The sequence below is a fragment of the Nestor notabilis genome, unplaced genomic scaffold (assembly GCF_000696875.1).
Source record: "Nestor notabilis isolate BGI_N333 unplaced genomic scaffold, ASM69687v1 scaffold1311, whole genome shotgun sequence".
NCBI classification, from domain to species: Eukaryota; Metazoa; Chordata; class Aves; order Psittaciformes; family Psittacidae; genus Nestor; species Nestor notabilis.
In genome coordinates this window covers 16,259-42,071 of record NW_009913123.1, presented here as the reverse complement: position 1 = coordinate 42,071, position 25,813 = coordinate 16,259, and the positions used below count along the sequence as shown (strand labels likewise).

The following is a 25,813-nucleotide window of genomic DNA, read 5'->3' as shown; positions in this document are numbered from 1 at the left end:
CAAGTAGTTTCTCCTAATTGTTCTTGTGCCAAACACTTCCTTAGAAGGGAGTCTCATAAACAGAGGAAGCTATTCCTGAAGCTCTGAATATGCAGAGCTACCCAGAGCTTCCTCATAACTTCTGAGAATAATGTTATTTTTAAACCTTTAGGTCATGACTTGGTGAGCATTTGAAGAACTGTTAGAATTCCAGGGACACAAATGATTAGACAGGTATATCCAAGGAGGTGTGTATCCTGTAGTGTTTTAGAGGAAAGAGAAGAAGCTGTGGGGACTCCTGACACTGATGTCTCTTTTCTTTACACTGCCTTTCTCCGTTGAAAGGACCGTGCCACTGAGTGTTTTGGAAATGCGTGTGGTTGTCTTGTAGAAGTTTGAAACTGTGGTTGGAGAAAGAGGGGCACAGCTGAGCGGAGGCCAGAAGCAAAGAATAGCAATTGCCCGAGCTCTGGTTCGCAATCCTAAAATTCTTCTGCTTGATGAGGCAACATCAGCTTTGGATACTGAGAGTGAAGCAGTTGTGCAGGCAGCACTGGACAAGGTCAGTAGGCTTCTAAAACGGAGCAGGTAAGGAGAAGCCTAATATTTACTTTTTTCCTGAAAATTTTGTTGAAAGAGCTGCAAGAAATAGAGATCCTTAAAATATAAAAGGTAAACTTGGATTTGGCAAATACTCGCTATACAGAGAATTTTTGATGTCCTGCAGGTATTAGAAGACAGGAATCTCCTTTCAAGTAAGAAAATGGAATTAAATTTTCTGCATTTTTTACCTTAATTCAACATTTTCTTGGTGTAAATACTGCCCCCTGCACTTACCTATCTTAATCACATGCATATTTTTGTTAGTCACCTACTTAATTAACTTATGTTGAAGACTGACAGACAAGGTAAGTGCTACCATCATGTCATAAGTGAACGTAGCAGTGACTTGGCAGGAAATGCCCCAGGGAAACATTTGCTTCACTTAAATACTTCTAGGTTCTTGTTTTGTTCCTAATGTTGAGCTGTCTCACTAAGGGACAGCTGATCTTTGATCAACAACTTGGGAGTCTCTATATTCATACTGGGGCTATACACCCAAATGGCATTCTGAATTTTCTCAGTTGTATTCTGCTGGAGTACCCTAATGCTTCCCACTGATGTTGGATAAAGACAGTTTGAGGAGAATGTATTGTAAGTACATTTAGTAGAGAAGTTATTTGTCTAGCTTTTCTTTGTCACATCATCTTATAAATTTGGATCCTCGCAAACCTTTGCAGAAGACCTAGGGACTCCTAGAATCATAGAGTGGTTTGGGTTGGAAGGAACCTTTAAAGATCATCTAGTTGAGCCCTACTGCCATGGGCAGGGATATCTCTCACTAGACCAGGTTGCTCAAAGCCCTGTCCAGCCTGACTTTGAACAATTCCAATGGTGCAGAACACACAACTTCTTTGGGCAACCTGTTCCAGTGTCTTACCACCCTCACTATAAAAAATTTCTTCCTCATATCCAATCTAAGTCTACCTTCTTTCAATTCAAAACCATTGTCCCTTGTCCTCTCACTACAGTCCCTTTCTCCACATACACTATAAGTCCCCTTTATATAGTGAAAGGCCACAGTAAGTTCTCCCTGGAGCCTTCTCTTCTCCAGGCTGCACAGCTCTGACTCTCTCAGCCTGTCTTCATGTAAGAGGTCTTTCATCCCTCTGATCATTTTTGTGGCCCTCCTCAGGACCTGCTCTAAGAGGTCCCTGTCTTTCTTGTACAGGTGACTTCAGAGCTGAACACAGTACAGGTCAGGACTCATAAGAGCAGAGTAGAGGGGAAGAATCACCTCCCTCAATCTGCTTGCCACACTTCTTTTGATGCAGCCCAGCATACAGCTGGCCGCCTGGGCTGCTAGCACACATCGTTGGCTCACGTCCAGTTTTTCATCCACCGGTATTCCCCAGCCCTTCTCTGCAGGGCTGCTCTCAATCCCTTCATCCCCAACTCTGTACTGATATTGAGGATTGCACTGACCCAGGTGCAGGGCCTTGCACTTGGCCTTCTCAAACTTCGTGAGGTTCACATGGGCCCACACCTCAAGCTTGTCAAGGTCTCTCTGGGTGACATCCCTTCCCTCAAGCAAATCAACTGCACCACTCATCTTGGTGTCATCCACAAACTTGCTCAGAGTGCACTCAATCCCATTTGTCTATGTCAATAAAAAGATATTAAATAGTATGGGTCACAGTATGGACACTTAAGGGACATCACTGAGGATGAGCTCCATCCAGGTTCAAACAAAATTCCACTGTTTGGGATCAATACTTTGATTATTTAAACTAAAAGTTGCTTGATCATTTTAATACAGCCGAGTAATTGAAATGGCAAGCTGTGACATTTGATACATTATGTGCGATAGGCTTATAAACATCCACAGATAGTTGAAATTTCACATGGAATTGTAGAGAATTTTATTTTCAGTGAAGCTACTTGAGCTGTCAATGACTTAAAACACTGACATATTTTAAACGTCAGTCTGAAATATTTTCTAATGCTTCTGAGTATAAACTGTCCACAGATTTTAAGATTTAATTGAACAGCTGTGGGCTTAAATTTAGCATTTGAAAACTTTAAAGGTTTGTAACATTGTAACATTCTAAAATTTTAAATTAAAATATTAGGAATTTTGTTTAGATATTTGTGATCAAAAATTGATGGTATTACGTGCCACAGTGAAAGCCTGTCTCTTAGTCAACTCTAATAAGAAGAGTAGCAGTTTTTAATATACTTAGAAATACTTAGAAATACTCATATTAAATATTGTTATTTCTAGGCAAGGGAAGGGCGCACCACGATTGTAGTAGCTCATCGACTGTCAACAGTCCGAAATGCAGATCTTATAGCTGTCTTCGAAGATGGAGTTATCACAGAACAAGGGAATCATTTTAAATTGCTTGAGAGAAAAGGAATCTACTACAAACTCGTGAACATGCAGGTACTTTTCTTGCTAGCTGTTGCCTCACTATCTTTTTTGTATTCAATGCCCATAGTTACTGTATGCTATCAGAAGTACTAGGAATTCTGCAGCGTATTTTGTTAACAGCAAAAAATCTGTACTTCGAAAGGAGAGCAATCACTTGAAAGAGAAGACCATTAGTTTTGATATCAGACCTATTCAGACCCAGAGCAGTACATTTTTAATCCTCTAGGGATTTAAATTTATGAGATTATTTTATGTTTTCCTTTTATACAGTTAATGTAGAGCAGCTGACTCCAGTAGTTTGCTATTCCATTGCTTTTTGTTAGCCGATGATAAAAGGTAAAATAGAGTAGCTGATACTGAAGGAATAGACCATGCATTTTAAGGTGTTTAATTATAATCCTTCATACTGAATTTCTTCCAAAAAAAAAAAAAAAAAAAAAAAGGAGGAATAGAGAAAAAGAATCCAGCTATGCTGAATGCACTTTTAAAGTTATGTAGCCAGGTTGGAAATGCATATAAATATCAGAATGCATATAAATATCAGAAATGTATTAGTTATTAAGTGAATAACAAAATACTTTGATACTTTCCAATGTCCTTTGCTCTAGTTAGGTTATAACTGAGCTTAACTGTAGCCCTCTGTGTCACTGGTATTTTACTGCATAACCACCATGCCCATTAAAGAAACTGAAACTGCCATCTCAGTACGTCAGACTGAAAAGACTAAACTAGGCTAATCAAAACATTTCTTCAGAATATAACTGTAAGAATGCATTTGATCACCTTAGATTCAAAGTAACTTTGTATTCAAGAAAATGTGATAAAGGGTAAAATTAGGAAATATATAACAAAAAAAAAAACCAAAAGAAAAGAAAAGAACAAAAAAGGGAGAGAAAACAAAATAAGTTATTTTTATTAGTAGTACAAAAAGCAGTAAGAAATAAAAATTTTCTGAAAAAACAGAAATACAAGTTGAAGGCAACTTTGAATCCAGTTACTCTTAAATATCTCAGTACTGGGTAAATATTTATTTATTCTGTCAAAGAGATTAGCAAACTATGACCAAAAATAGGGCTCTTTACCAGACTGTTCTGATTTTTCAGTCAAAATATTTTTTTGACCTGTTCCACCCTGAACTTCCTTATTACATTCAAAGTCAAGAATTGCGTTCTGTACTAAAAGGGGTAATTTTTTATCACTTTATGAATAAACAGCGTAAGCACTGAGAAATAATTGAAAAAGATCCCAAGATGAGTGCAAATGACTTTTACACTCAATTTAAAACTTTGTTAGAAGTTAATCCATAAAAAAGAGAAGCTACTTCCACTCCCCTGACCCCCACATACTACAAGTATTTTCTTGAGAGGTGGGATACTCTTATATATGAATCAAGCTCTGAAGATAGAGACATACTGAAATATAATACAGATTTTTATATCTGTTTTATAGCATTAGGTATAGTTTTCCCCATATATCTTTCCAATGAAATAATGAAAGTTATTTTTATCTTGATTATCTCATAATTTTGAAAATTCAAAGTAACATATGCATAATAAATCTTAGAATCTTGTTCTTCCCACTTTTAGTCAATAGAAGCTGAAGTTCCATCATCAGAAAAAGATGAGAATGCCCTTAGTGTCAAAAAAAGTGACCCTGCACCAGAATTTGAAGAATCCTTAACAAGAGGATTGAGAAGACATTCGACTCGGAGAAGCATGAAAAAGCCCGGAGCACAAAATGAGGATACTGATGAGAAAAAGAGTTCACCTGTAAGTATGTAAATGCAGAGCTGTAATTGAACTTTGATTCCTTTCAACAAAGTATGTTAAAATTAAATTCAATCTCCTCCTCTAGAAAGGTACAAGATGAAGGACACATTTGATAGGGGTGAAAAATAATGAGAAATTTATAATTCAAATGGCCTTTGACTGATACTATTAATATCTTGTTTTGTTATTATCACCATAACTGATTATACAAATAAAATGGGGCCTTAAAAAAATGTAACAAAGATGAGCTTATTCTTGAAAATCAATTTGCTATAAAAGAAATATACTTACATAGAATCACTGCATCATAGAATCATAGAATGCTTAGGGTTGGAAAGGACCTTAATATCACCCAGTTCCAATCCCCCTGCCATGGGCAGGGAAACCTCTCACTAGGCTAGGTATTTGCATACTATAATAACATAGTCTAAACATTCATTTTTGGATCAGAAACAGGACATTGCGTGCAACATACAACTCTTACAACAAACCTTACAGGAAAAACCAACCATAGAACAAATACAATTGCATTCGTATTTGCAACAAATACTTTGCTGCTATAAATTGCTTAATGAACAATCACTTGAACTAATCTAGTCATGGGTTATACACAGCAATATGCCCAATATTCCTCTGAGTAGATTCTGGGATTAGGAAATTTATACAAATCTTCCTTTTTCTCTATATTTATCCAAATAAATAGATACATTTGTCCTAACAGAATTCCCATTCTTTAGGATGAAGAATTAGTTCCAGCCTCATTTCTGAAAATTATGAAGTTGAACAAAACTGAATGGCCATACTTTGTACCTGGAACTTTATGTGCTATTATCAATGGAGTTTTACAAGCTTCATTTGCAGTCATATTTTCAGAAATTATAGGGGTAAGTTTGAATAAAATATGCAAAATCTATAAAGCCCACAATATTTATTTCAAATAAAAACGGCTCTTAAACAGTCATTGCATAATGAAGCTGAGGAATGGATGAAGCACTATTACAAAAATCTGAAGAATTAGATGACATATACAAAATACTAAAAATCTTGCTACAACCTGAAATTTGCTAGTTACACCTATAATCGTATGTAACACATGCTCAATTTTTTGTATGAATGCAAATGACTACCAAACATAGTTACTGAGAAAGTTGGAAATATTTTAGATTATTAGTTGATTAAATAAAATGTTGTTTTAACTATTATTTTATAGACCTTTTCAGAAACTGACAAGAGCGTTTTAAGAGAAAAGAGCAACTTATATTCAGTGCTGTTTTTAGTACTTGGGATCATTTCCTTTTTTACTTTCTTTTTTCAGGTATGTTTTATTATTTTAGCTTTATTATGATTGTTCATCATGTTTTAGAAAACAGATCTAAAATATATGAAAAAATTGTATCTTATTAATACAATTTCTCCAACTCAAACCAGAACCCGCATTTATGGGTCTACATGTGCCTTGTGCTGAACTATATCTTTTTTGACCTAGACCTTTTCATATGTTAGAGACCTTCCAATCCATTCTGACCTCTTAACTTCAGAACTTCCCATCTTCTTCACCAGCCAAATACATCTTGGCATGAAACTTTGGATTCTTTCACTCTTTTCTGTTGCTACATAACAGCCAGCCTCACAAGTCTTTACACTATACTACTCCTTTCTCACTCTCAAGCCTTTCTGTTTGAATCTGGTATAATTTCAAATCTTCCAATCTCCTGCCTTAAGCTCTCCAATTTTTTACTCTCCTAGCCCCTTCCCCATTCAATTCTTATCTTATGGGAGTGTGCCCCGAGATTCCCTGGCCCAGTTGGTCAAGTAAACTCCATCATGCTGATATTCAGCTCTTCCTGCTTAAATACTAATGGTTGAACAGTTATACCTCAAACCCTGCTCTCACTGATCTCTATAGCCATCTCAATTTCTTAAATAAAAGTTTTTGACTTTTCTCTAATTCTTATATATATCTAACTGCTCCAACAGTGCCATGGTAAAGTAGTAATCATACAAGAGCAAACTTCAGCAATGTAACATTTTCATCTATAGTCTGGTTTATAATTTATGAATGTTTGTATGGTTTTATCCATTGAACGAGCCTACACAGTGAAATAATGAAGTGCACTTGGGACAGCAGCATAAACAGTCTCTTGAAAAAACCACTTTGTTTATTTATGTAATTGTCTTGTTGCACATGCATTCAAGAAGGCCTTGAGTATAGAAGACTGAGTTGTAGATTGCTATGATAGGTTTGCTGAATTTATAAATGTTCATATAATATTTTAAATATGAGTGGGAAGAGTTTATTGAGATGGAACACCCCCAAATTAGTGAGAATGAAAAAAAAATTAACCATTCTTATAATTTCTTTATATAGTGCTCATTCTCTGATGTTCTTTTGTGATTTTTTATTAAGTAACATACCTGTGCAAATTTACTGCCACAGCAAAGATAATGATCAAAGTTAACTGAGAAGTATTTGCTAATTGGAATATGCCATGGTAATTTTCTTAGTATAACATAGTACACTTCCATCTGTGGTTTGTATTTTAACAGTATTCAATTTCACAAAAGTAGATTCCAAACAATTAATATTTGTAATCACATAAAGGTGATAGTGTGCTAAACAAAGCTTATTATAAACCCTGATGTCATAGTAAAATGTAGCAAGAGTGTATCTTCCCAAAACTTTAACCAGCATATTTCCTTTCTAATATTTTTAATTGATTCATATATTTGGCTACAAGTCATTATAAAACATCGCTGATGTATTACTGCTGATTGCTATGTCAGGTTGTGTTAGGATCACAGGGAAGAAATCTTACTGTTGGAGGCAATGGGAAATTTGCATTTGACTTCAGTGAACCCAGACTGCCTTATGATATTTTAATCTAAAATGAACAGCCCAAAAGCCACTTGTTTAAATTTGACTTCGATCAACTCATACAAAAATAAAGTCAAAGGGGTGATTAGTGATCTTTTCCTCGAAGTATGGTGGTGAAGCAATGCTGGGAAATAACACTATATTCTACATATTTTTTTGATAAATACTATTTGTTGTACTGTGAACCTATTAGAATTTATGAATATTAAGCCTGTTTTTATATTTGCTCAGTGCAGTCGGGACTGCAGTATTTTGTACTTTGACAATGTAGAGACAATGTATCTAAAATATTTATTGAATAAGCACAAACAATGTAATAGTATGCTAAGCATTGTACCTTTTCTCAACTAGGGTTTCACATTTGGCAAAGCTGGAGAAATTCTTACAATGAGGCTTCGATTCATGGCATTTAAAGCAATGCTTAGGCAGGTAAAGAAAATAAATATTTTTATTTCTAGGGTTTTAAAAATAATTAATTGCATAGATGTCATAAAATAACTGTATTCTACATTATTCTATCATACTATGACTTGCCTACAAAGAATATTCTTTAAATCAATCTAGAAAGCAATTTTGTTAGTTACATGTGGTTAAGCAAAGTGTCCGTAGAGGGAGAGCCTTAAATCAATGCAAATACAAGAGCTTTTTATGTACTCTTAGCAACGACTTACATTTACAGCCGAGTTACTATGGCCTGATAGGTTGATGTACACCAGCAATATCCCATTACATGTTTGTTTGCCTGCTTTGCTTTCTTGGTGCACTTTTTCCCCTAAAGAAATAAAATGGCAATGCAGGTTACATTGTAACTCTTAGTTCAAATGTCTGATTTAAGTTGTGGTTTGTACAGATATGTTTTTATTTATTTCTTGAAGATCTCCTTCAAAGAGTTCCTAAATCTATAATTGTTGTGTATTAATACAATAGTGAGATTGCATACTTAAATTTAAAGCCACTTTCAGAGAATTAAAATATAAATATTTCATAGTGGTAAATTGGCCTTGATCTTGCATGATTTCAGGATCAGTATTTTAGATTTTCAAATACACGATATAATACTTCTGTGGTTTTGTGTCTTGCACATAAAGCTACACATAGACACAGAATTTGATTCATGTGAACATGACCATTCGCAGTGCGGACAAAAAGAAGTTGTAGTCTGAAAAATTATGATTTGTAGACCAGCCTCACTGAAAAAATAATGAAAGAGCAATCTCACAATTGAGGCTTGAGGTCACAAATGCCTGCATTGCATCACCAGGTTTTCATTCGATGTATGCATTACACATGAAAGCTTGAATCAGGTATTTGGTCACACGGTGAATAAATTATAAACAGTGTACCTGACCCCAGCAGTTGACAATGATCAGATAGACCAGTTTGGTTGGTTGGTTTGTCTTACAGCTTCCAAATAAGCCTCTTCAAAACAAGCAATGAACTGGGAGTTTTTACCCTGAGAATGCCATACATTAATTGACCCTCAAACAGCTTTGCAATTGTGAAGGAGTATGACTGAAGAGTCATCTTCTCCAAGCAGATGCAGTTTCTGCAGTAGTGGAGGAGGGTAAATTTTTGATCTGGGAACCCCCCAGGCTACTCTCCTTCCTTCTCAGCAGTGACAGTGTACACATCAGGCCATCCACAAGCATTCACTCTTTTCTAAAAACATTCTCTGTACAATGAAGGGATTAAACAAATTAAATATGCAGAAGAGGTGGACTGCCAGATACATATTCTTCTGCCAGTAAGCTCAGTTATATTAGGTAGACCTCAGTTTTACTTTGTGGTTTATGTGAAATGTCCAAAAACTGGTCCTAAGAAAAATGTTTCTTATTGTAGGACATGAGCTGGTTTGATAATACTAAAAATAGCACTGGAGCATTAACTACAAGACTTGCTAATGATGCCTCACAAGTGAAAGGAGTAAGTAAGATTTTGTTTTGAATTTTCATATTTGGACTAGTATGCAGTAAAGTTGCAGCTTGGGTTTGACCGGTTGGCTAACAGTCTTTTCCAAGTAAATCTTTTTTAAAGTTTACTATTGTGCTGTATTGTGATCTTCATTATTAAACAAATTCACTGGGAATCACTTTAGCTAAAAGACTTTTTAGAGAGATCTTGTTTACCTAAAGATACACATCTAAATTTGTTCAGTTTAAAATCTCCTACTATTTTTTTGATTGTATAGATTCTTTATATGAAAAAGAAAAATCAACATAGTAGCAATAGACTTCCTCCTTGTTACTTTTTGGAGATTCTTTAGAAGTAATTTGTGGATTTCAGGGGTCTCTAATATTAGTCTAAAGAGCACTTAATGTAATTATTTGTGTGTGCTTAAGTACATTTTTACTGCTCCTTGAAGTTATGTGCTTTTTTGCTGAACTGAGGAGTTCTGTCATATCTTTGGCCTTATTTCCATAGTAGAAGTTGAATATTTGAATTTATTCTTCATTGGGTGATGACTTCTAAAGCTACCTGCATGATCTACAAAATCTGACACATCTTAATATTCACCTGTAAAGGTAAATATGTGATATGGGTAAAGCCTGTTCAACTTCAGGAGCAGAATTTAGAAATTACAGTGCAAATTTAAGTAAGCAGAATATGGAGAGAGAAGAATTAAATGTGATCTAGATTATTTTTTACACAATCATTTAAGAAACTCCCATTTTGAAAAATAGCAAAACTGAGCTAAGACTTTCTAAATAGTGTCCTGAGAATCAGGGATATTATAGATGAAAATGCTTTCCTTATTTAAGATGCAGTTACTTTAGCAAGAAGTGTCTTTTTTCTTCCTCCAGGCAACTGGTGTCAGATTGGCATTAATTGCCCAAAACGCAGCTAACCTGGGGACTGGAATTATTATATCACTAGTTTATGGCTGGCAGCTGACCCTGCTACTTTTAGCCGTTGTGCCAGTCATTGCAGTGGCAGGAATGATTGAAATGAAGATGTTGGCTGGCCATACTAAAAAAGATAAAGAAGAACTGGAAGCTGCAGGAAAGGTAGGTCTAGAGAAGTTTATTTCTGTAATGTATACAGTCATATATACCAAAGCATTGTTGATGGATGTATTACTTTGAAATACAAGAACATATCATAATATATAACTTCCAGAGACAGCTAAACTCTATGTAGGTACACTCGTAGGCCTACAGAGCATAACACTTCTTCAATAATAATTGAATGTTACTAACTGATACTTGTTCTGGGTAAACCCTAGAATGTGCTAAGCACTACTCAGGCACATTATTTTCTCCTTCCTGTTCTGATCATCTCTGTTTTCCTTAGTTTGCAACCCTCTTCAATTTGACATTCTCTTTTTTCTTTTCTGTTATCCCTTTTTGGCATGTCATTTGTCTTACATATATAATACTGCTCTTTTTTTTCCTTCTCTTCCATCTTACTAATGTTTGCAGGGATAATATGTATATATCCACTGCTTGCTGGGTCTGTTTGCCATTCCTTTATTTCCTGAGTGGAAGAACTGAAAATTGAGAAGGCTAGACTCTCGTTTAAGAAATTAGATTAAGGCATTTAATGTCAATTCATTCCAAAAACCCTTCTGGGACAGAACAAGTATTCCATCACTTCCCACATATTGATCTCTTCAGGGTAAAATTTTTCTAAAATCCCTTCTTATGTCCTACTGTTTTTTAAAAGTTATTGAGAAAAAAATAATTTATCTAAGGCCATACACATAAGGAATTGCATTAACCTTCAGATTTAGTGTTTAAATGTTTGTGTCTGCATATTTGCTAGCAGTCTAATGTCCCCTTATAGTTATTGGAGATGCAATAGTCCCTGGGAGGTCTCTAGTTGCCATTTCAAAAGGATATGGATTTACTCTGTGTTTTATGTCATAGCTGCCATGCCTTACCCAAACACCTTGAGTATCCTAGAGCATCTCCAATGGCACAAGCTGGACAGTAGAATTAGAGTCCTTCCCTCTCCAGTCAATGATCCTGCAGAAAGAGACTGGTAGGCACATAATGCACAGGCAACTGAATTGTTTTCTAGTTCTGTTGAATGGGTATCCATTGACTATACTGGTACCTTAGACACCTAAATTTGTATGTCTTAATTTGGATTTGACACCTCCCCCACCTCCCGCTCTGTGACTCCTATCTACTACATGGGTTTTATTTCCTTCTATTATGTCTGTAGATAAACGTGCTGAAAAACATCTTTGTCCCTCCAAGTCTACAGGGAATTGTGTGTAATGATCTGTCCATGGGCTTTTTCATACAACCCAAAGGATGCATTTCCTTTCCTTTCAACTGACTACATTTCTTCTGTTTCTTCTTTATAATGACTGAGCATTTATTTCATATTGTTTTGTTGTAAGATGCAACAGAAAAAAATTAACAATTATTGGAATAGGCACTAGAGCCTTTCCTAATGTGGCAGATTGTGAAGAATTAACACAAGAGTTACAAAAAAATGTGATTTTACCTAGACTACACTAGACTACAGGCATTTTATTCAATGACCATTTAAAAAAAAACCCAGTTTTCTTCAATGAATATGATGTTCTATTTGTAAAATTTGCTTTCTGTAAAAGGTTGCTGAAGCTATGTTACTAATGAAAAAATGACTACTCCTTTGAGTATTGATGGGGCAATATAATTAAGAAGCAAAAAATCTGTTTAATTTCTTTGTAATCATTAACATTGTGCATTACATTCAAATCAACGTATTAGTTATGTGCAAATTTTCAAACAGTGGCACAAGCACTACTGAGGCTATAAGATAATTATATCCCTATATTTTAGAACAAAGATAACAGTACCACAGTTTAAAAATCTTTGGTAACAGTTCGTGAAGAAAAATGCTTTCAGGTCTGTGATTTGGAGGATATTTTTTTTTTTCTGTTTTAAACTGTAGGCATTTGAACTGTGTGGTGAATTGCCGTAACTTCAGTGTCCTATATGAAAATTTGCAGGGTCAATTTTCAGAACAGAATTTCGTTCTGTTCATAGAATCAGAATCATAGAATATCTCATACTGGAAGCTCTAACTCCCAGCTTCTCACAGGACTATCTAAAACTAAACTATATGACTAAGACTGTCATCCAGACGCTCCTTGAACTCTGACAGGCTTGGTGTCACGACCACTTCTCCGGGGAGCCTGTTCCAGTGACCAACCACCCTCTCAGTGAAGAACATTTTCCTAACATCCAATATGAACAGATGCAGCTTCATTCTGTTTCCTCGTGTCCTATCACTGGTCACCAGAGAGAGGAGATCCTCTCTGGAGCTCTCTGGAGCACCTCTCTCTCCACTGCCCCCCTTGAAGAAGCTGTGTACTGTGATGAGGTCACCCCTCAGCCTTCTTTTCTCCAAGATAAAAAAAAAATGGCCTAAGCTGCTCCTCATAGGTTCTGCCCTTGAGACCTTTCACTGTTTTGGTCACTCTCCTCTGGACACGCTCCAACAGCTTGTGCCCAAAACTACACACAGTACTCAAGGTCGGGCCTCACCACTGCAATGTAGAGTGGGACAATCACCTCCCTTGACTGCCTACCTATGCTGTGCTTGATGCACCCCAGGACATGGTTGGTCTTTTGGCTGCCAGGGCACACTGCTGACCCATATTCCATTTACCATCAACCCAAACCTCCAAATATTTCTGTGGGGCTGCTCTATCTTATCCCCTAATTTGTATGTGTAAACAGGATTATCCTGTCCCAGCTGCAGAATGTGGCACTTGATCTTGTTAAATTTCATATGGTTGGTATGCTGCCCAGGTCTTTAGTCTATTTAAATCTCTCTGTAAGGCCTCTCTATCCTTGAGGGAGTCCACAACTCCTCCTAATTTAGTAGCATCACTAAACTTATTTAGTGTGTATTTGACTCCTGCATCCAGATAATTCATAAAAACATTAAAGAGCACTGGCCCTAAAATTGAGCCTTTGTGAACCCAGTAGTGACTGGGTAACTCAGTTTACTGTAACACTTTGAGCCCAACCCGTCAGCCAATTGTTCACCCAGCGTAGTATGGATTTGTCTAGCTGTATGCTGGAAATCTTGTCTAGAAGGACAGTGTAAGAGACAGTGTCAAAAGCTTTGCTAAAATAAGGCCCCACACATACACTGCCTTCCCTTGGTCAACTATATAGGTGACCTTGTCATAAAGGGAAGTCAAGTTAGTTAAACAGGACTTTGTCCTCATGAACCTATACTAGCTATGACCAATGACTGCATTGTCTCTTAAGGGTTTTCAGTAACTCCTAGAATAACCTTCTCTATGATTTTACCAAGCACTGAAGTGAGACTAACAGGCCTGTTGTAGTACAATAACTTATTAAAAGTGCTTGGGCTTCTCCCTGAAGCTTCTCTCCTTCTTTTTGTGCAAGTGCTCAGTTCAGAAAGCTTTGTGCAGAACAAGGCCTTTGCTGAATTCCAGGCATGAGCTCGAAACAGAGAGGGTTCAAGGAACTAGCTTTAGAGAAGCACAGTGTTCCAAAACACTGATTCTTAAAGAGCTTTATGGAAAATATGAGCTATGTAACACACCAAATGCCGTAATAATGTTGTGTAAAATAGATGCATATCTATTCTATGCTTTCTAAAATTAAAATAGAAAATAATATTTAAATTGAATTTTTGTAAGTTTTAACATGTTAAAAAACATTGTCAGTCCCTTGGAAAAAAACCCCAAACCGCTCCCCAGCTTGATCCTTTGTATGCAAATGACTGAAGTCTAAAGAATCTGCAAGTGTGAAGAAGGTATTATTGATCAGATCAAACATTTACTGCAGAGATCTAAATTAGGCTTTAAACACAGAAGTAACTTTGACTTTTTTATTATAGCCCAAAGTCACTGGGCTGGAAGTTGAATGCTAAAGTGCCATTTTTCTTACTGAATATCTTCTTCATAAATGTAACTGCTGTTTTACTGTTTTTCACTGCTTATTTGGAGGACATTAGAGAGGTCTTCCCAGAAAATCCTGAGCATCATCAGAAAATCTCCCTGTCATAAAAATGAAAGTGTGAAAGACTTACTTTTGATATGAAAGGTCAATTATTTTAAGAACAGCTGCAAAAAAATACAAAATTATTTTCTAGCAGAATCTTTTTATTAGTTTAGGATAAAGAATTGCAACATATCTTAACTTTTGATTAAAATGTTTGTGTTCTTATTGCAGATTGCCACAGAAGCGATAGAAAATATTAGAACTGTTGTTAGTTTGACCCAAGAAAGAAAATTTGAGTTGATGTATGGAGAACATTTGCATGTACCTTACAGGTATAATAACAATAACTAAGCTAAAAAAAATCTGTACTTAAATAATAGAATAAATTACAAACATTTACTTGAACAAACATGGATTTATTTGTTACTGTGTATGATTTAATGTATAATTTAATAACTCAGAACTAATTTAAATATTTTGCGTATTTTTATTAACAAATGCAACCAAGAGCCAACATTTTTGTTCTTTGATCTAGTTAATTTTCTGTGATGAGTATCTTCTATTGTGATGTCACTTACTTTGAAAAAATGTTAGTTTTAAGTGAGCTTCAAAAGTCAGCTAATCTGAACTCCTACCTGAAGTGTTTTATATATTAAGTTAAAAAATTTTAAATGTAAATTGAATATTTCATTAATCCATTTTTCCAAATATGAATAAGATTGAAAACATTGGAATAATCACTATTCGTGACTTAAAAGAAAAAAAGGAATAAAAATCCGCCTGGGCTAAATCAAAATTTAAAAAGTGAAAAACTAAAAAGATACTGTCAATTAGATTTTTATTTCCTCCAGAATTAGATGTTTCATTTCCAGACATCCATGAGAAAAGTAAAGGAAATGACAGTGTATGTACACATATAGTGGGAGACAAGTAGGGGTGCTGCTAATACATTCACCATGATAACTAATTAGAGCACAGTGCAGGACGTAAAAGATATTACTTAGCTTTTTTCTCAGCCTGCTGGGTTTTGAGTCCATATGTCACAACATGCAGAACAGCGCCTAACCATTCTCAAGGTGACATTGATGGAATTGCTCCAAGACGTCCATCTTAATGTTGTTCTAATATAAATAAGAACTTACTGCCCTATGGTCAATTTTTCTGGAAGAAGTAAGACATGGATTTTTCAGTTAATGTTTCAGTGCATGTTATACCACTGATTAAGCAATGACATTCTAATTCACAAAAATTGAGCTTAGGCCTTCTGTTTTACTGGATTAATGCACAAGTCTGTTAGAAGTCACAACCACCTCTTAGTCAACAAAACCCACACTTGTGAATCTGGCTTCTGTTCGTATTGGTTTGGGTTTTTTCCAGAACGAACCATACAGTTGTGACCTATGAATAGCATCAATATCATTAAGATATTTTCTTTCTTTTTTCTGGTATAATTCATAGTTACAGAAAATTTTCTCTTTGCCTTGCTTTTAGTTATAGACATAGTTATATCATCCAAAATTTAATTTCTTCCTCATACGTGCAGTCTTAATCTTATCTGAGAGAGGAATTTTGACTGATTACATTGAAAAGAAACAGATTTTCAAGTATGTAGTATTGAACTGCTTAACATATGTGTTACTTGTTCAAGAGAAAATTACAAGTAAAGAAAAAAAGATACAAAAATTTGGCTTCAGCTGCAGGTGAGCTAAGAGTTCTGCTCTTTTTTTTTCCCCTCTTAAGTGATGCAGTAGTACCATTTCAGATGTGTTATTTACATCTTCAAAGTGGTGATCATGGACTGAACTGTAAAGTGTTTTAACACTCGAATTATGTAATGGTAAGACAATAATTACACAGAGCAGTCATCTTTTTCTGCACCCATATTCCAAGCTGTTCTTGGAAGTAAATAAAATTCTGGAAATCAAACTTTCCTTGGACACAGTCTAAAAGGAGACAATGGATCGTGTTGTATGAGTATAGTTCCCACCCGTATCAGTATTATCTAAAGTCAATTAATTGTTTTTTGCATACCAGGAATTCAGTATAGTTGCACATTTTTACGAAAATATGCATCCTTTCTTACAGAAATTCTGTGAAGAAGGCACATATATTTGGATTTTGTTTCGCCCTTTCACAAGCAATGATGTTCTTTACCTATGCTGGCTGTTTCCGATTTGGTGCCTATCTAGTCGCAAATGGTTACATGGACTTTAAAAGTGTATATTTGTAAGTATCTCTTTTGCAATATTTTTTCTGTCAGTCCAGGCAATCGTCTTTGTTTACTGCTGGAGATATCATTAATCCATTGAGTAAGCTATAAGAAAACAGGCAAATTCTTCTTCTATAATTAAGTATAATGAAAGCATTTTACAAAGTAGATACTCTAGGTGACTACAGAATCAGAGCTGTTCAGATAGGCCTAATTTTGGATTTCTTTTTCTGTATTTATTTGGGACTGTTATGTTTTCCAGAGTTTGAAACAGTATCCTACTTACGCCACTTTGTTTATTCCCACAATCCTATTGTTCATGTAGCTGTGAGGTCCTCTGCATGTTCTGTAAAAAATATAGTTGTACCTGTTTATTGTAGCATAATATTCTAAAAATCTTTTTAAAGAATAGGTCATCAGCATCTTTGTTATTTCTATGTCAGGTTTATTAATTGAAATTTGAAATCTTCTCTAAAATACATGTTAAATAATTGAAGAATGGGATTCCATAAAGGAGATGCTGTTCACTAAAAGGGAAGGACAACTGAATTATTTTAGATGACATTCTGATAAGAAGCTTGTTCACTTAAATCAAGCAATTTTGTATGGGAAATGAAAGTATGAACCATGAATGTAAGAACAGTATGTGGAGTATTGCACATACCAATAGTCAGGTGGAGCATTTTATTTTTAATTTAGACAGGTGCTGCAAATAAAATATGATTCTGATTTACAATATTCTTAGGAAGTGTATCCATTTCAATCTGAAATTATAAAAGGAATAGTACAATTATTTGTCTCTGAGGGCACTTTATATAGGTTTTTAAGGGCGGAAACTGTACAGAAGTTAAAGGAATAATTTTAAAATTATAGCTTATACTTAGCTTCTTAGTTTTCTATTTTGGGTTTCTAATCACTGTTTATCTGATCATTTGCCATAATACCTAAGAGCCCCTATCATAACCAAAGTCCCATTCTTCTATATCGTGCATAAACTCAGAATAAATATAATTTGTAATTTAAAAGGCAATAGCTCAATACAGGCCCATGGAAACAAGTATGAAAAGAGTGAGATTCTACCAGTATGGATATCACTGACCTCAATACCTAAGAAAGGCTGATCAACACAATTTCTTTTTGTTGGCAAGCTGATTAAAGGTAAATAACACAGCTCATTTTGACTGATACTAGATATTAGAAAGTGTCTGCATCTCAGCTGCTAACTGAACATCTCTAGTCAGCTCAGTGAGTGCTCTTCCAGTGGCTCAGTTATATTTGGAAGGGATTGTCTGACCAATACTGTGTGAGCCCTTCAGAGTTCTTCAAATGCAGAATAAAACAGATTAGTTTATAAAGCTCAAAAGAAAATACATAAAAATAATAAATTAACTTATTTCACTTTGCCTTAACACAGGCTAAGAGTTCTCATATGTCAATTTCCCTTTCCCAGTGATGAGTAATCTTATGTGGTGTGGCAGTTATTAATAGCTGAGTACATCAGGTTCTTAAACCATTCTAATGTAGCCTGTAAAGATTCATCTACATTCACCATAAACCAACAATAGCACAGTTTTCAGTCTTCTTTTTTGTGTTGTGAACCCTTCAGTTTCTTTCCAGCAGAGCTGTGATAGCAAATTAAATCTTTATTGTCACCTTATTACATGCTTGATTTCTTATTTTCATTGATGCCTTAAAAATTAATCACTAACTTTCAGAGGTCATTGAACTATAGAGAGGAAGCCACAGCAGTGTTAGAACAGGATTAGAGTAACGATCTTACCATCTATTCACCACTTTCTTCCTAGCCCCAGCTGAGACTTAATACAGTTAACCAGTATTAATAACTAAAGAAATAAGTGCTAATAAGTAACGAAAACATTGAATCTGGAATGGAGGCTTGTTTATCTTATGTGATTAAAAGAGAATAAAAAGACATTTCTGGAGCTAAATGAGTAATTAAAGCAGTAATAGTTACTATTTTATTCTTTTTAAATTTAACGTTCTTTTTTCTCTGTGTAAGAGAAAAAGTTGACTGCAGTCTCATTTCCATTGACTTTTTCTTCATTGTCTCTTTATTGATTTTTTCCCCCCTGATTTCTTTTTATAGAGTGTTTTCAGCTGTTGTATTTGGTGCAATGGCATTAGGACAAAGCAGCTCTTTTGCTCCTGATTATGCCAAAGCAAAGGTATCAGCAGCCCACTTGTTTCTGCTGTTTGAAAGAGTACCCTCAATAGATAGTTACAGCGAGGAAGGAGAGAAGCCTGTAAGTAAGCCAAGTGTAATGGGTGATATTATTTATTGCCAGTATGGACAGTATTCTTCTCACTCACTTCAAGCTGATTTGTCTTCTCCTTTTGCTTACTTCCTAATCTCAATGTATCCTCGACACTTTATCTAAACTCAACATGGACTATGTTCTCTATTGTGAGTCCAGCTTTTGCTTAGGCTGCCTAAAGGTTATTTGTGTCAAAAATCTGGTTAAGGTGCAACTTGTGTGGAATCCAACTAGCAGAATCATGAACATTTTCAAAGTAGTTCAGTGCTGTACTTGGATTTTATAGCTTCATAAAGATTCAGACCACCGGGTCAAAGTCAGCATTCCAAAAAATAAAAAACTGTTGATTTCAGTGAGCCGGGGGGAGGGAGGAAAAGACTTCTGCAATTCTATTTGAATCCCCTGTCAAATTGTCTTAAAGATGTAACAGTGGCATTATTTCAATTGTAGGAAACATTTGGAGGAAGCATAATGATCAAAGATGTGGCATTTAACTACCCAAACAGACCAGGTGTCAAAATCCTTCAAGGTTTGAATCTAAAAGTAGAAAAGGGACAAACTCTGGCTCTTGTTGGTAGCAGTGGCTGTGGAAAGAGCACTGTTATTCAGCTGCTTGAGAGATTTTATGATCCACTTGGTGGAGAAATGGTAAGTATATTTGTAAGAACATGTCAACATGTTAAGTGAGGGTGTGCTTATGTGGCTTGATGTGATAAAGTATAATAGATATGCCTAGTTTTATTTTTAACATATTTTTAATTTTAAAGACAAACAGTGGCTTACTAGAGCTCTTTATTTAAATGTGATGAATAATATAATGGGAAAAGGCCCTGTTTCTCACATTATAATGAATTAATGAAACAAGATCTGCATGGTAAAAATATGCCTGATCCTCAGCCTAATGATGGCTTTGGATTCAGAGCAGATTTCCTGAGGTTTTTATGTTAAGAACACTTTAGTAGTTATTAAATATATGTGTATATATATCTGTATAATGCAATAATAGAATTTGCCATCTTTTCTTTCCTAAAACAGTGAATATTGACAAAAAATTTTTTTATCAGAATTTTTAGTTGTCAGAAACATCTTTCAGAGTATGCCTACCTACCAAGTTATAGATTATGAATACCTTAGTAATTCTGGTTTAAAATACATCTAGGTGTTCCCATGCTACTTGTTCAGCAACTTCACATATTTTTTCACATAACAGTATTGTTTATTGCTATTTTCTCTTTGACATAAATGTGCTCAGAGATTTTGTTTGAAAAAGAACCCATATATTTTGGGTTGGGTGAGGTGAGAATAAGAAGAATTTCAGAAGTTGACTTTGCAGAGATGCTCACAAAAGGTAAAACAATACTTAAATAAGGCCTAGATGCCATGGGCAAGATCTTTTTGAGTTTGGAAATGTCCAAACAGGTCCAGTGTAGCAAACTGATGTGTAGAAAGAAGCAGCATAGGTGCCTTAAAAATATGTTTAAACTAAGTGCAACTTCATGACTTGATGGTTTTGACCTCGTGTCCATAAATAACCAACAATGGTTTACTGAAGGGAAAAATACAGACAGCTGGCATAGAAACCACACAGGCAGTGGGCTGATTCACATGCTGAGTTGCGCTGTGAACTGAGTGAAAGGAGTGTATGCTTACAAGAACTAACTCTCAAAAAAGCGGCTGTTCACAACAGTGGGCACTGTGATAGTCTGGAAAAGAGAGTAACAATGCTTAGAAGTTTGGTATGGTGCATCCAAAATGCATAACTGAGTTCTTTAGTTTCATCAGTGATTTTTCACATCAAATGAAGAACAGGGAGCAGACCTTAGCAACCTGCAAATCCAATGGAATTGTAAGGAAAAAAGATGGCAAATACCAATGTAGTTGAAAGCAATTTCACCCTTCTGACTTTCCCCCCTGCCTTTACATTCACATACGTAGAAATGCTGCTACTCATTCCAGTGGGTTTTGAATCAGATTCTTATGATCTCCTTCCTTTGAAAAACAATTATATTGGCTGTGAATTGGCTGTTCTAGCACAAACTGTAATTAGTAGATTAATCATGTCCAGTAGCCATGCTATGAAGAGAGCAGCTCTTCAATTATCCAGCTGATCATGTCACAGAGCCTGAGCACTGCACTGGGCAATTCTAGTGGGTATGTAACAGCCCTCTTGATGACCTGGTATATTTGTGTCTGAGTTGATATGACTTTTATAATCATGAAACTGATCTATCCAGAAAAAAATTCTATTGTCATTTATCTATGAGATGGCAACTCAGTAGCCAAATTTTCAGAAGTGTGACAGAGATGCCAATAAAGAAAACTGGCTGCAAATGACATCATAAGGAACCCAGAAGTAAATTTGTCCATTGTCAGGCATTACATCACAATTAAATTTAAGAATGGATGCTTGGCTTTCAAGTGTGTGAATGAATAAACCCAGTTCTTCCTTTATTTAAATGGAATACTGCTGCCAATCTGTTCCTTCAGTGGGAATATATATATGCGAGATAGAGGAAAGTTTTCATGCTGAAGAAATAAATGACAGAACTTTACCCAAAGTTATCTGATGTTGTCTCAGCATATCCTATCTTCCACTGTCTTCAAAATCCTCATTAGATCTTGAAGCAAAGAAAAGGCCTGAAGCAGCAGAAGGGGCTATCCTCACTTCTATATGATAGGCTTTAGAAAATTTTGGAACATAGAGAAGGAGGGGAAGGCACTATGTGAGCTTTCAAAATGGTATCTCTAAGGAAAGAGCTGCAATTGCACAACTTCTGTGTATGAATTTACAGTAAATCTCAAATACGCATATAGCCATGTGACCGAAATTTAAAATGTTTGGTTTCTCAGCTTTTTGATGGCAAAAATGCAAAGGACCTAAATATCAAGTGGCTGAGAGCTCAGATTGGTATTGTCTCACAAGAGCCAATCCTGTTTGACTGCACTATTGGTGAAAACATCGCATATGGAGACAACAGTCGGCAGGTGTCACATGAGGAAATTGTTAATGCAGCAAAAGAAGCCAATATTCATTCCTTCATTGACTCTCTGCCAGATGTAAGTTATTCCTTTTCTCTCCTACTCAGAACCGGAGGTGATCTACTGTGGCAGGTTAAAAGTGTCCATTTATGATTCCCTGGAATATAATCATTCCCTGAGATGCAAATAGATCTGAAACTGACTTTTAAATCTTATCCTTTCTGAATTGTGTTTACCATACTTATTTTTGTGCTGGGAGAATCCATTGTCAGGTGGAGATCTGAACATTTAACGTGTCAGGGGAAAAAAATCCACGATTACAACTAATTGAGAGCTGGAAGTGTGGGATGGGTTTTTTAAGAGTTGAACATTTCTTTTTAAGCTCCTATTTATCTCAAGCACATGTAAAAGACTCTGCTAGACTGACAATTATCTTACACTTTTTTTCCAGTTACACATAGTCAGAATTTATATTTCTAGTATTCCTACAGTTAAAAAAAATACTAAGAAAGTTTTTCTCATATATATCTGACCAACACATAATAATGTAAGAATTAATATCTTGGGTCAGCTGAAAAGTCTGCCATACAAAAAATCTTGGCAGTGAACAGCAAGACATATTTAAGAGTAAGTATTCAAAAAGTCTAAACATTTAGTCACATTCCCCCTTAAGTCTCATCTTACTTGCATAATTTGTGACTCAAGAACTTCCTAAGGTAGAAATAATATTTTATTATTTAGTTCTGAGTGAATTTTTCTTCTGTGGGTTTATTAAATCAATTTCTAACCTGTGTCAACTTGTATCCAAACCTTCTGAACTTCTGAAGCAAGGAATTTGCCAGCTTAGTTGTATGTTGTATATATTCAGCTTAATTTCAGGCTCTTAAGCTGCTTTTTGCATTTCTTCAAAAAAAAAAAACCCATGATTTTTTCAGGTCATGTTTGGTTTCTAATGATTTATCAGGATCTGCTCTTTCCAACACTTTGTAGGTAAATCTTCTGTTATATAATAATGTCTCATGAAACTTCGATGCTTTTTGCAACCTAATATGTAATACCTCAAAGACTACTGTGACCTACACATGACTTTGTCCAGAGGCATGACAGGTCCTCCTTAACTGGCATAACTAAATGTCCGAAGCTGTAGAATAGATGCAAACAAAGTGTTTAGACATGTCTAAACAAAGACATGTCTATGTCTATATGTAGTATAGAATTTGGCCTGAAACTGATACATCTTATACGTAGCTATTTTTTTCTTCAGGGTGAATAAATGTTGGTTAGAATAACTGACTGGTTAGAATGCTAGCTTGGAGTGTTTAAACTCAGGGTTCGATCCCCAGTATTGTCATAGACTATCACTGAGCTTTGGTGTTTTATCTCCTGGTTGAGAATTATGTTGTCTTCCAACTTTACAGGGTTTTTTACTTTGAATTTGTAAAATGCTTGATGCTACAAAGAAGTCTTCTAGTGAAAGAACTGTAGATCTGTGGCAGATAGCAACGCTGGTCGTCTGTTTTCAGAGAGCTGTTGGCATGGCATATGCATTTTGTGATGTCAGGGTCCATATGCTTAAATATATGCTTCAGAATTGATTTGCATTCATAGTATGAACTTAATATATTGTTTTTAGAAATACAATACCCGCGTAGGAGACAAAGGAACTCAGCTTTCTGGTGGCCAGAAACAACGTATTGCTATAGCCCGAGCTCTTGTACGTCAGCCCCAAATTCTGCTACTGGATGAAGCTACATCTGCCTTAGATACAGAAAGTGAAAAGGTAACTTGAACCAAGAGTCCAGAATTTAAATCTAGCTTTGTATTAAGATTATTGTTTTTACTCCCACATATTAAAGCCCAAAGCTGGAAATATGGTGGTTTATATAAATTACATATTTATGCGAATAATTAATAGACAAATATAAAGGTTTTACTCCTCCTTGCCAAAAAATAACCTGCATTTTTTTTTTTTGCATCTGTGTGGCAGTAAGCAGGTTGAAGTAGCAATGAAAAAAGCATTTCTTTGCCTGGAATTCTTCAGGCTTCAATTGGAAAGTGCTATCAAAATTGAATCAGAAGTCTCAAACTTCAGAAGCTGAGAAGACTGAGGATGCTGCCAGAGAATTTTTTTCTAGGAAACTGCCAAATCTTGCTTTCATAATTTTTCTTGCTTCTCCCATTGCTCTCTAGTCCTTGTTATATATTCATGGCTAATATGAAAACTTCCAGTGAAAAAATTGCTAGAACATTTCTTCCTTTTTTAAGCCCAAAGCCATAATCTTGTAACATATCCATGATCATGTAACAGAATTACAGGCTAGCTGTAGAAAATTAACAGATTCTACAAAAGTAATTACAATTTATGAGGCAAATATTATAAAAAATACTATTATATGAAAATCTCAAACCTTATGGAAATCTCAAACCTTATGGACTAAGTTCTGACCAAACCTAGGCATAAAACCATGAAGTTTTAGGGGAAAATGCCATTAAACAATTCCAGACTTCTTTGTTTTCTTAATTATGTACCAGCTAGATACAGAAATTTAATCTCATATTTTATTCTGCATTAATAAATATAAGGAATAAAGAAAAGAAAGTGGAGATTCTTACTAGTATTTTTCTGCCAGTGCTAGCTTTAATAAAAACATGATTCATGAGACTCCCTGTGAAATCATGAGAACTAATATGATAATAGTTGACCCAAGATTACTGACTTAACTCCCATATATAATTAATCAGTCATGAAGGGACCTGTGGAGGTCTCTAATTAAACCTTCTCTTCGAACAAGTGCCAATACTAAATTCAATCAAGGTTGGTCAGTGCTGTGCCCAGTAGGGTCCTTGAACATATATGGGGAGATTCAACAGTCTCTTTTGTCCCTGTTCCAATGCTTAATTATCCTTGTGGTGAACGTTTTTCAGAACCTCCCCTGTTACAGTTTTTAACAATTTTCTCTTGTTCTCCTACCATGCATCTCAGTAATGAGCCTGGTTCTACCTCATCCTCTTAGCTATCGTGGCATCACCCACTATGACAGTTGACTCTTTGCCAGCACACACCAATTCTAAAATAGGAAGCTAAACCACAGATATTGCCTTTCCCTCATTGTCATATTACAGTTTACTTCATGGATGGCAATTGAGGTATATCTCATTACAGCTGCCAGGATAGTTCACCTTGTGGTTTGTTCATTGCGCAGATTGTCCAGGAAGCGCTGGATAAAGCCAGAGAAGGTCGCACCTGCATCGTGATAGCTCACCGACTCTCCACCATCCAAAACGCTGACAAGATTGCTGTAGTCCAGAATGGCAAGGTTGTAGAGCAAGGGACCCATCAGCAGCTCCTGGCTTTAAAAGGCAGCTACTACTCTCTGGTCAATGCTCAAAGTGGGTCATGCAACATGTAAATTAAAAGCAGTAGTTATCTCTAAATTGTCACTGTAATTATTTCAATACTGCTATTTTTGTTACTGTAATTATTTCAGTATCAATAGACAGTCTTGATACTTTTGGTTTTCCTCCTTCTTTTCATAAGTCCTACAAAACCAAGAAATACTAAGTAAATATGTACCATTTTATCATTACTATTTTTCATTATTCAAACCACTCTACTATGTGACCAACACAGAAGCCTATTGCACTCATAAAAGTAGAAGCATGCTAAGCCAGATGTAACGAATATTAGCTTGCTTTGAACTCTGTCAAAATTGTACTCGTCAGGCATGTCTGGTAAACAACCTGTAAATATTTTCATGCTCAGTAAAATTAGTTTTGCTGATGCCAGGAACAAACCTCAACCTGTGCAAGGCTTGTTATCAACTTGTTACAA

General features: G+C 35.5%; 1 protein-coding gene across 1 annotated transcript in view; it reads left to right on the top strand.

Annotated features, from left to right (window-relative positions):
• Nucleotides 1–25,456, top strand: part of LOC104412163 (multidrug resistance protein 1-like) — a gene marked incomplete at its 5' end in the record, with an annotated part of 33,242 nt that extends 7,786 nt beyond the window's left edge. Inside the window, 15 exons of the mRNA XM_010022790.1 lie at nucleotides 371–541; nucleotides 2,804–2,965; nucleotides 4,540–4,722; nucleotides 5,460–5,606; nucleotides 5,933–6,037; nucleotides 7,949–8,026; nucleotides 9,437–9,520; nucleotides 10,399–10,602; nucleotides 14,749–14,849; nucleotides 16,603–16,743; nucleotides 18,834–18,990; nucleotides 19,453–19,650; nucleotides 21,853–22,059; nucleotides 23,615–23,761; nucleotides 25,185–25,456. Coding sequence (XP_010021092.1) covers nucleotides 371–541; nucleotides 2,804–2,965; nucleotides 4,540–4,722; nucleotides 5,460–5,606; nucleotides 5,933–6,037; nucleotides 7,949–8,026; nucleotides 9,437–9,520; nucleotides 10,399–10,602; nucleotides 14,749–14,849; nucleotides 16,603–16,743; nucleotides 18,834–18,990; nucleotides 19,453–19,650; nucleotides 21,853–22,059; nucleotides 23,615–23,761; nucleotides 25,185–25,391 — 2,292 coding nt within the window. The remainder of the gene's footprint in view (nucleotides 1–370; nucleotides 542–2,803; nucleotides 2,966–4,539; nucleotides 4,723–5,459; nucleotides 5,607–5,932; nucleotides 6,038–7,948; nucleotides 8,027–9,436; nucleotides 9,521–10,398; nucleotides 10,603–14,748; nucleotides 14,850–16,602; nucleotides 16,744–18,833; nucleotides 18,991–19,452; nucleotides 19,651–21,852; nucleotides 22,060–23,614; nucleotides 23,762–25,184) is intronic.
• Nucleotides 25,457–25,813: the final 357 nt, after the last annotated feature.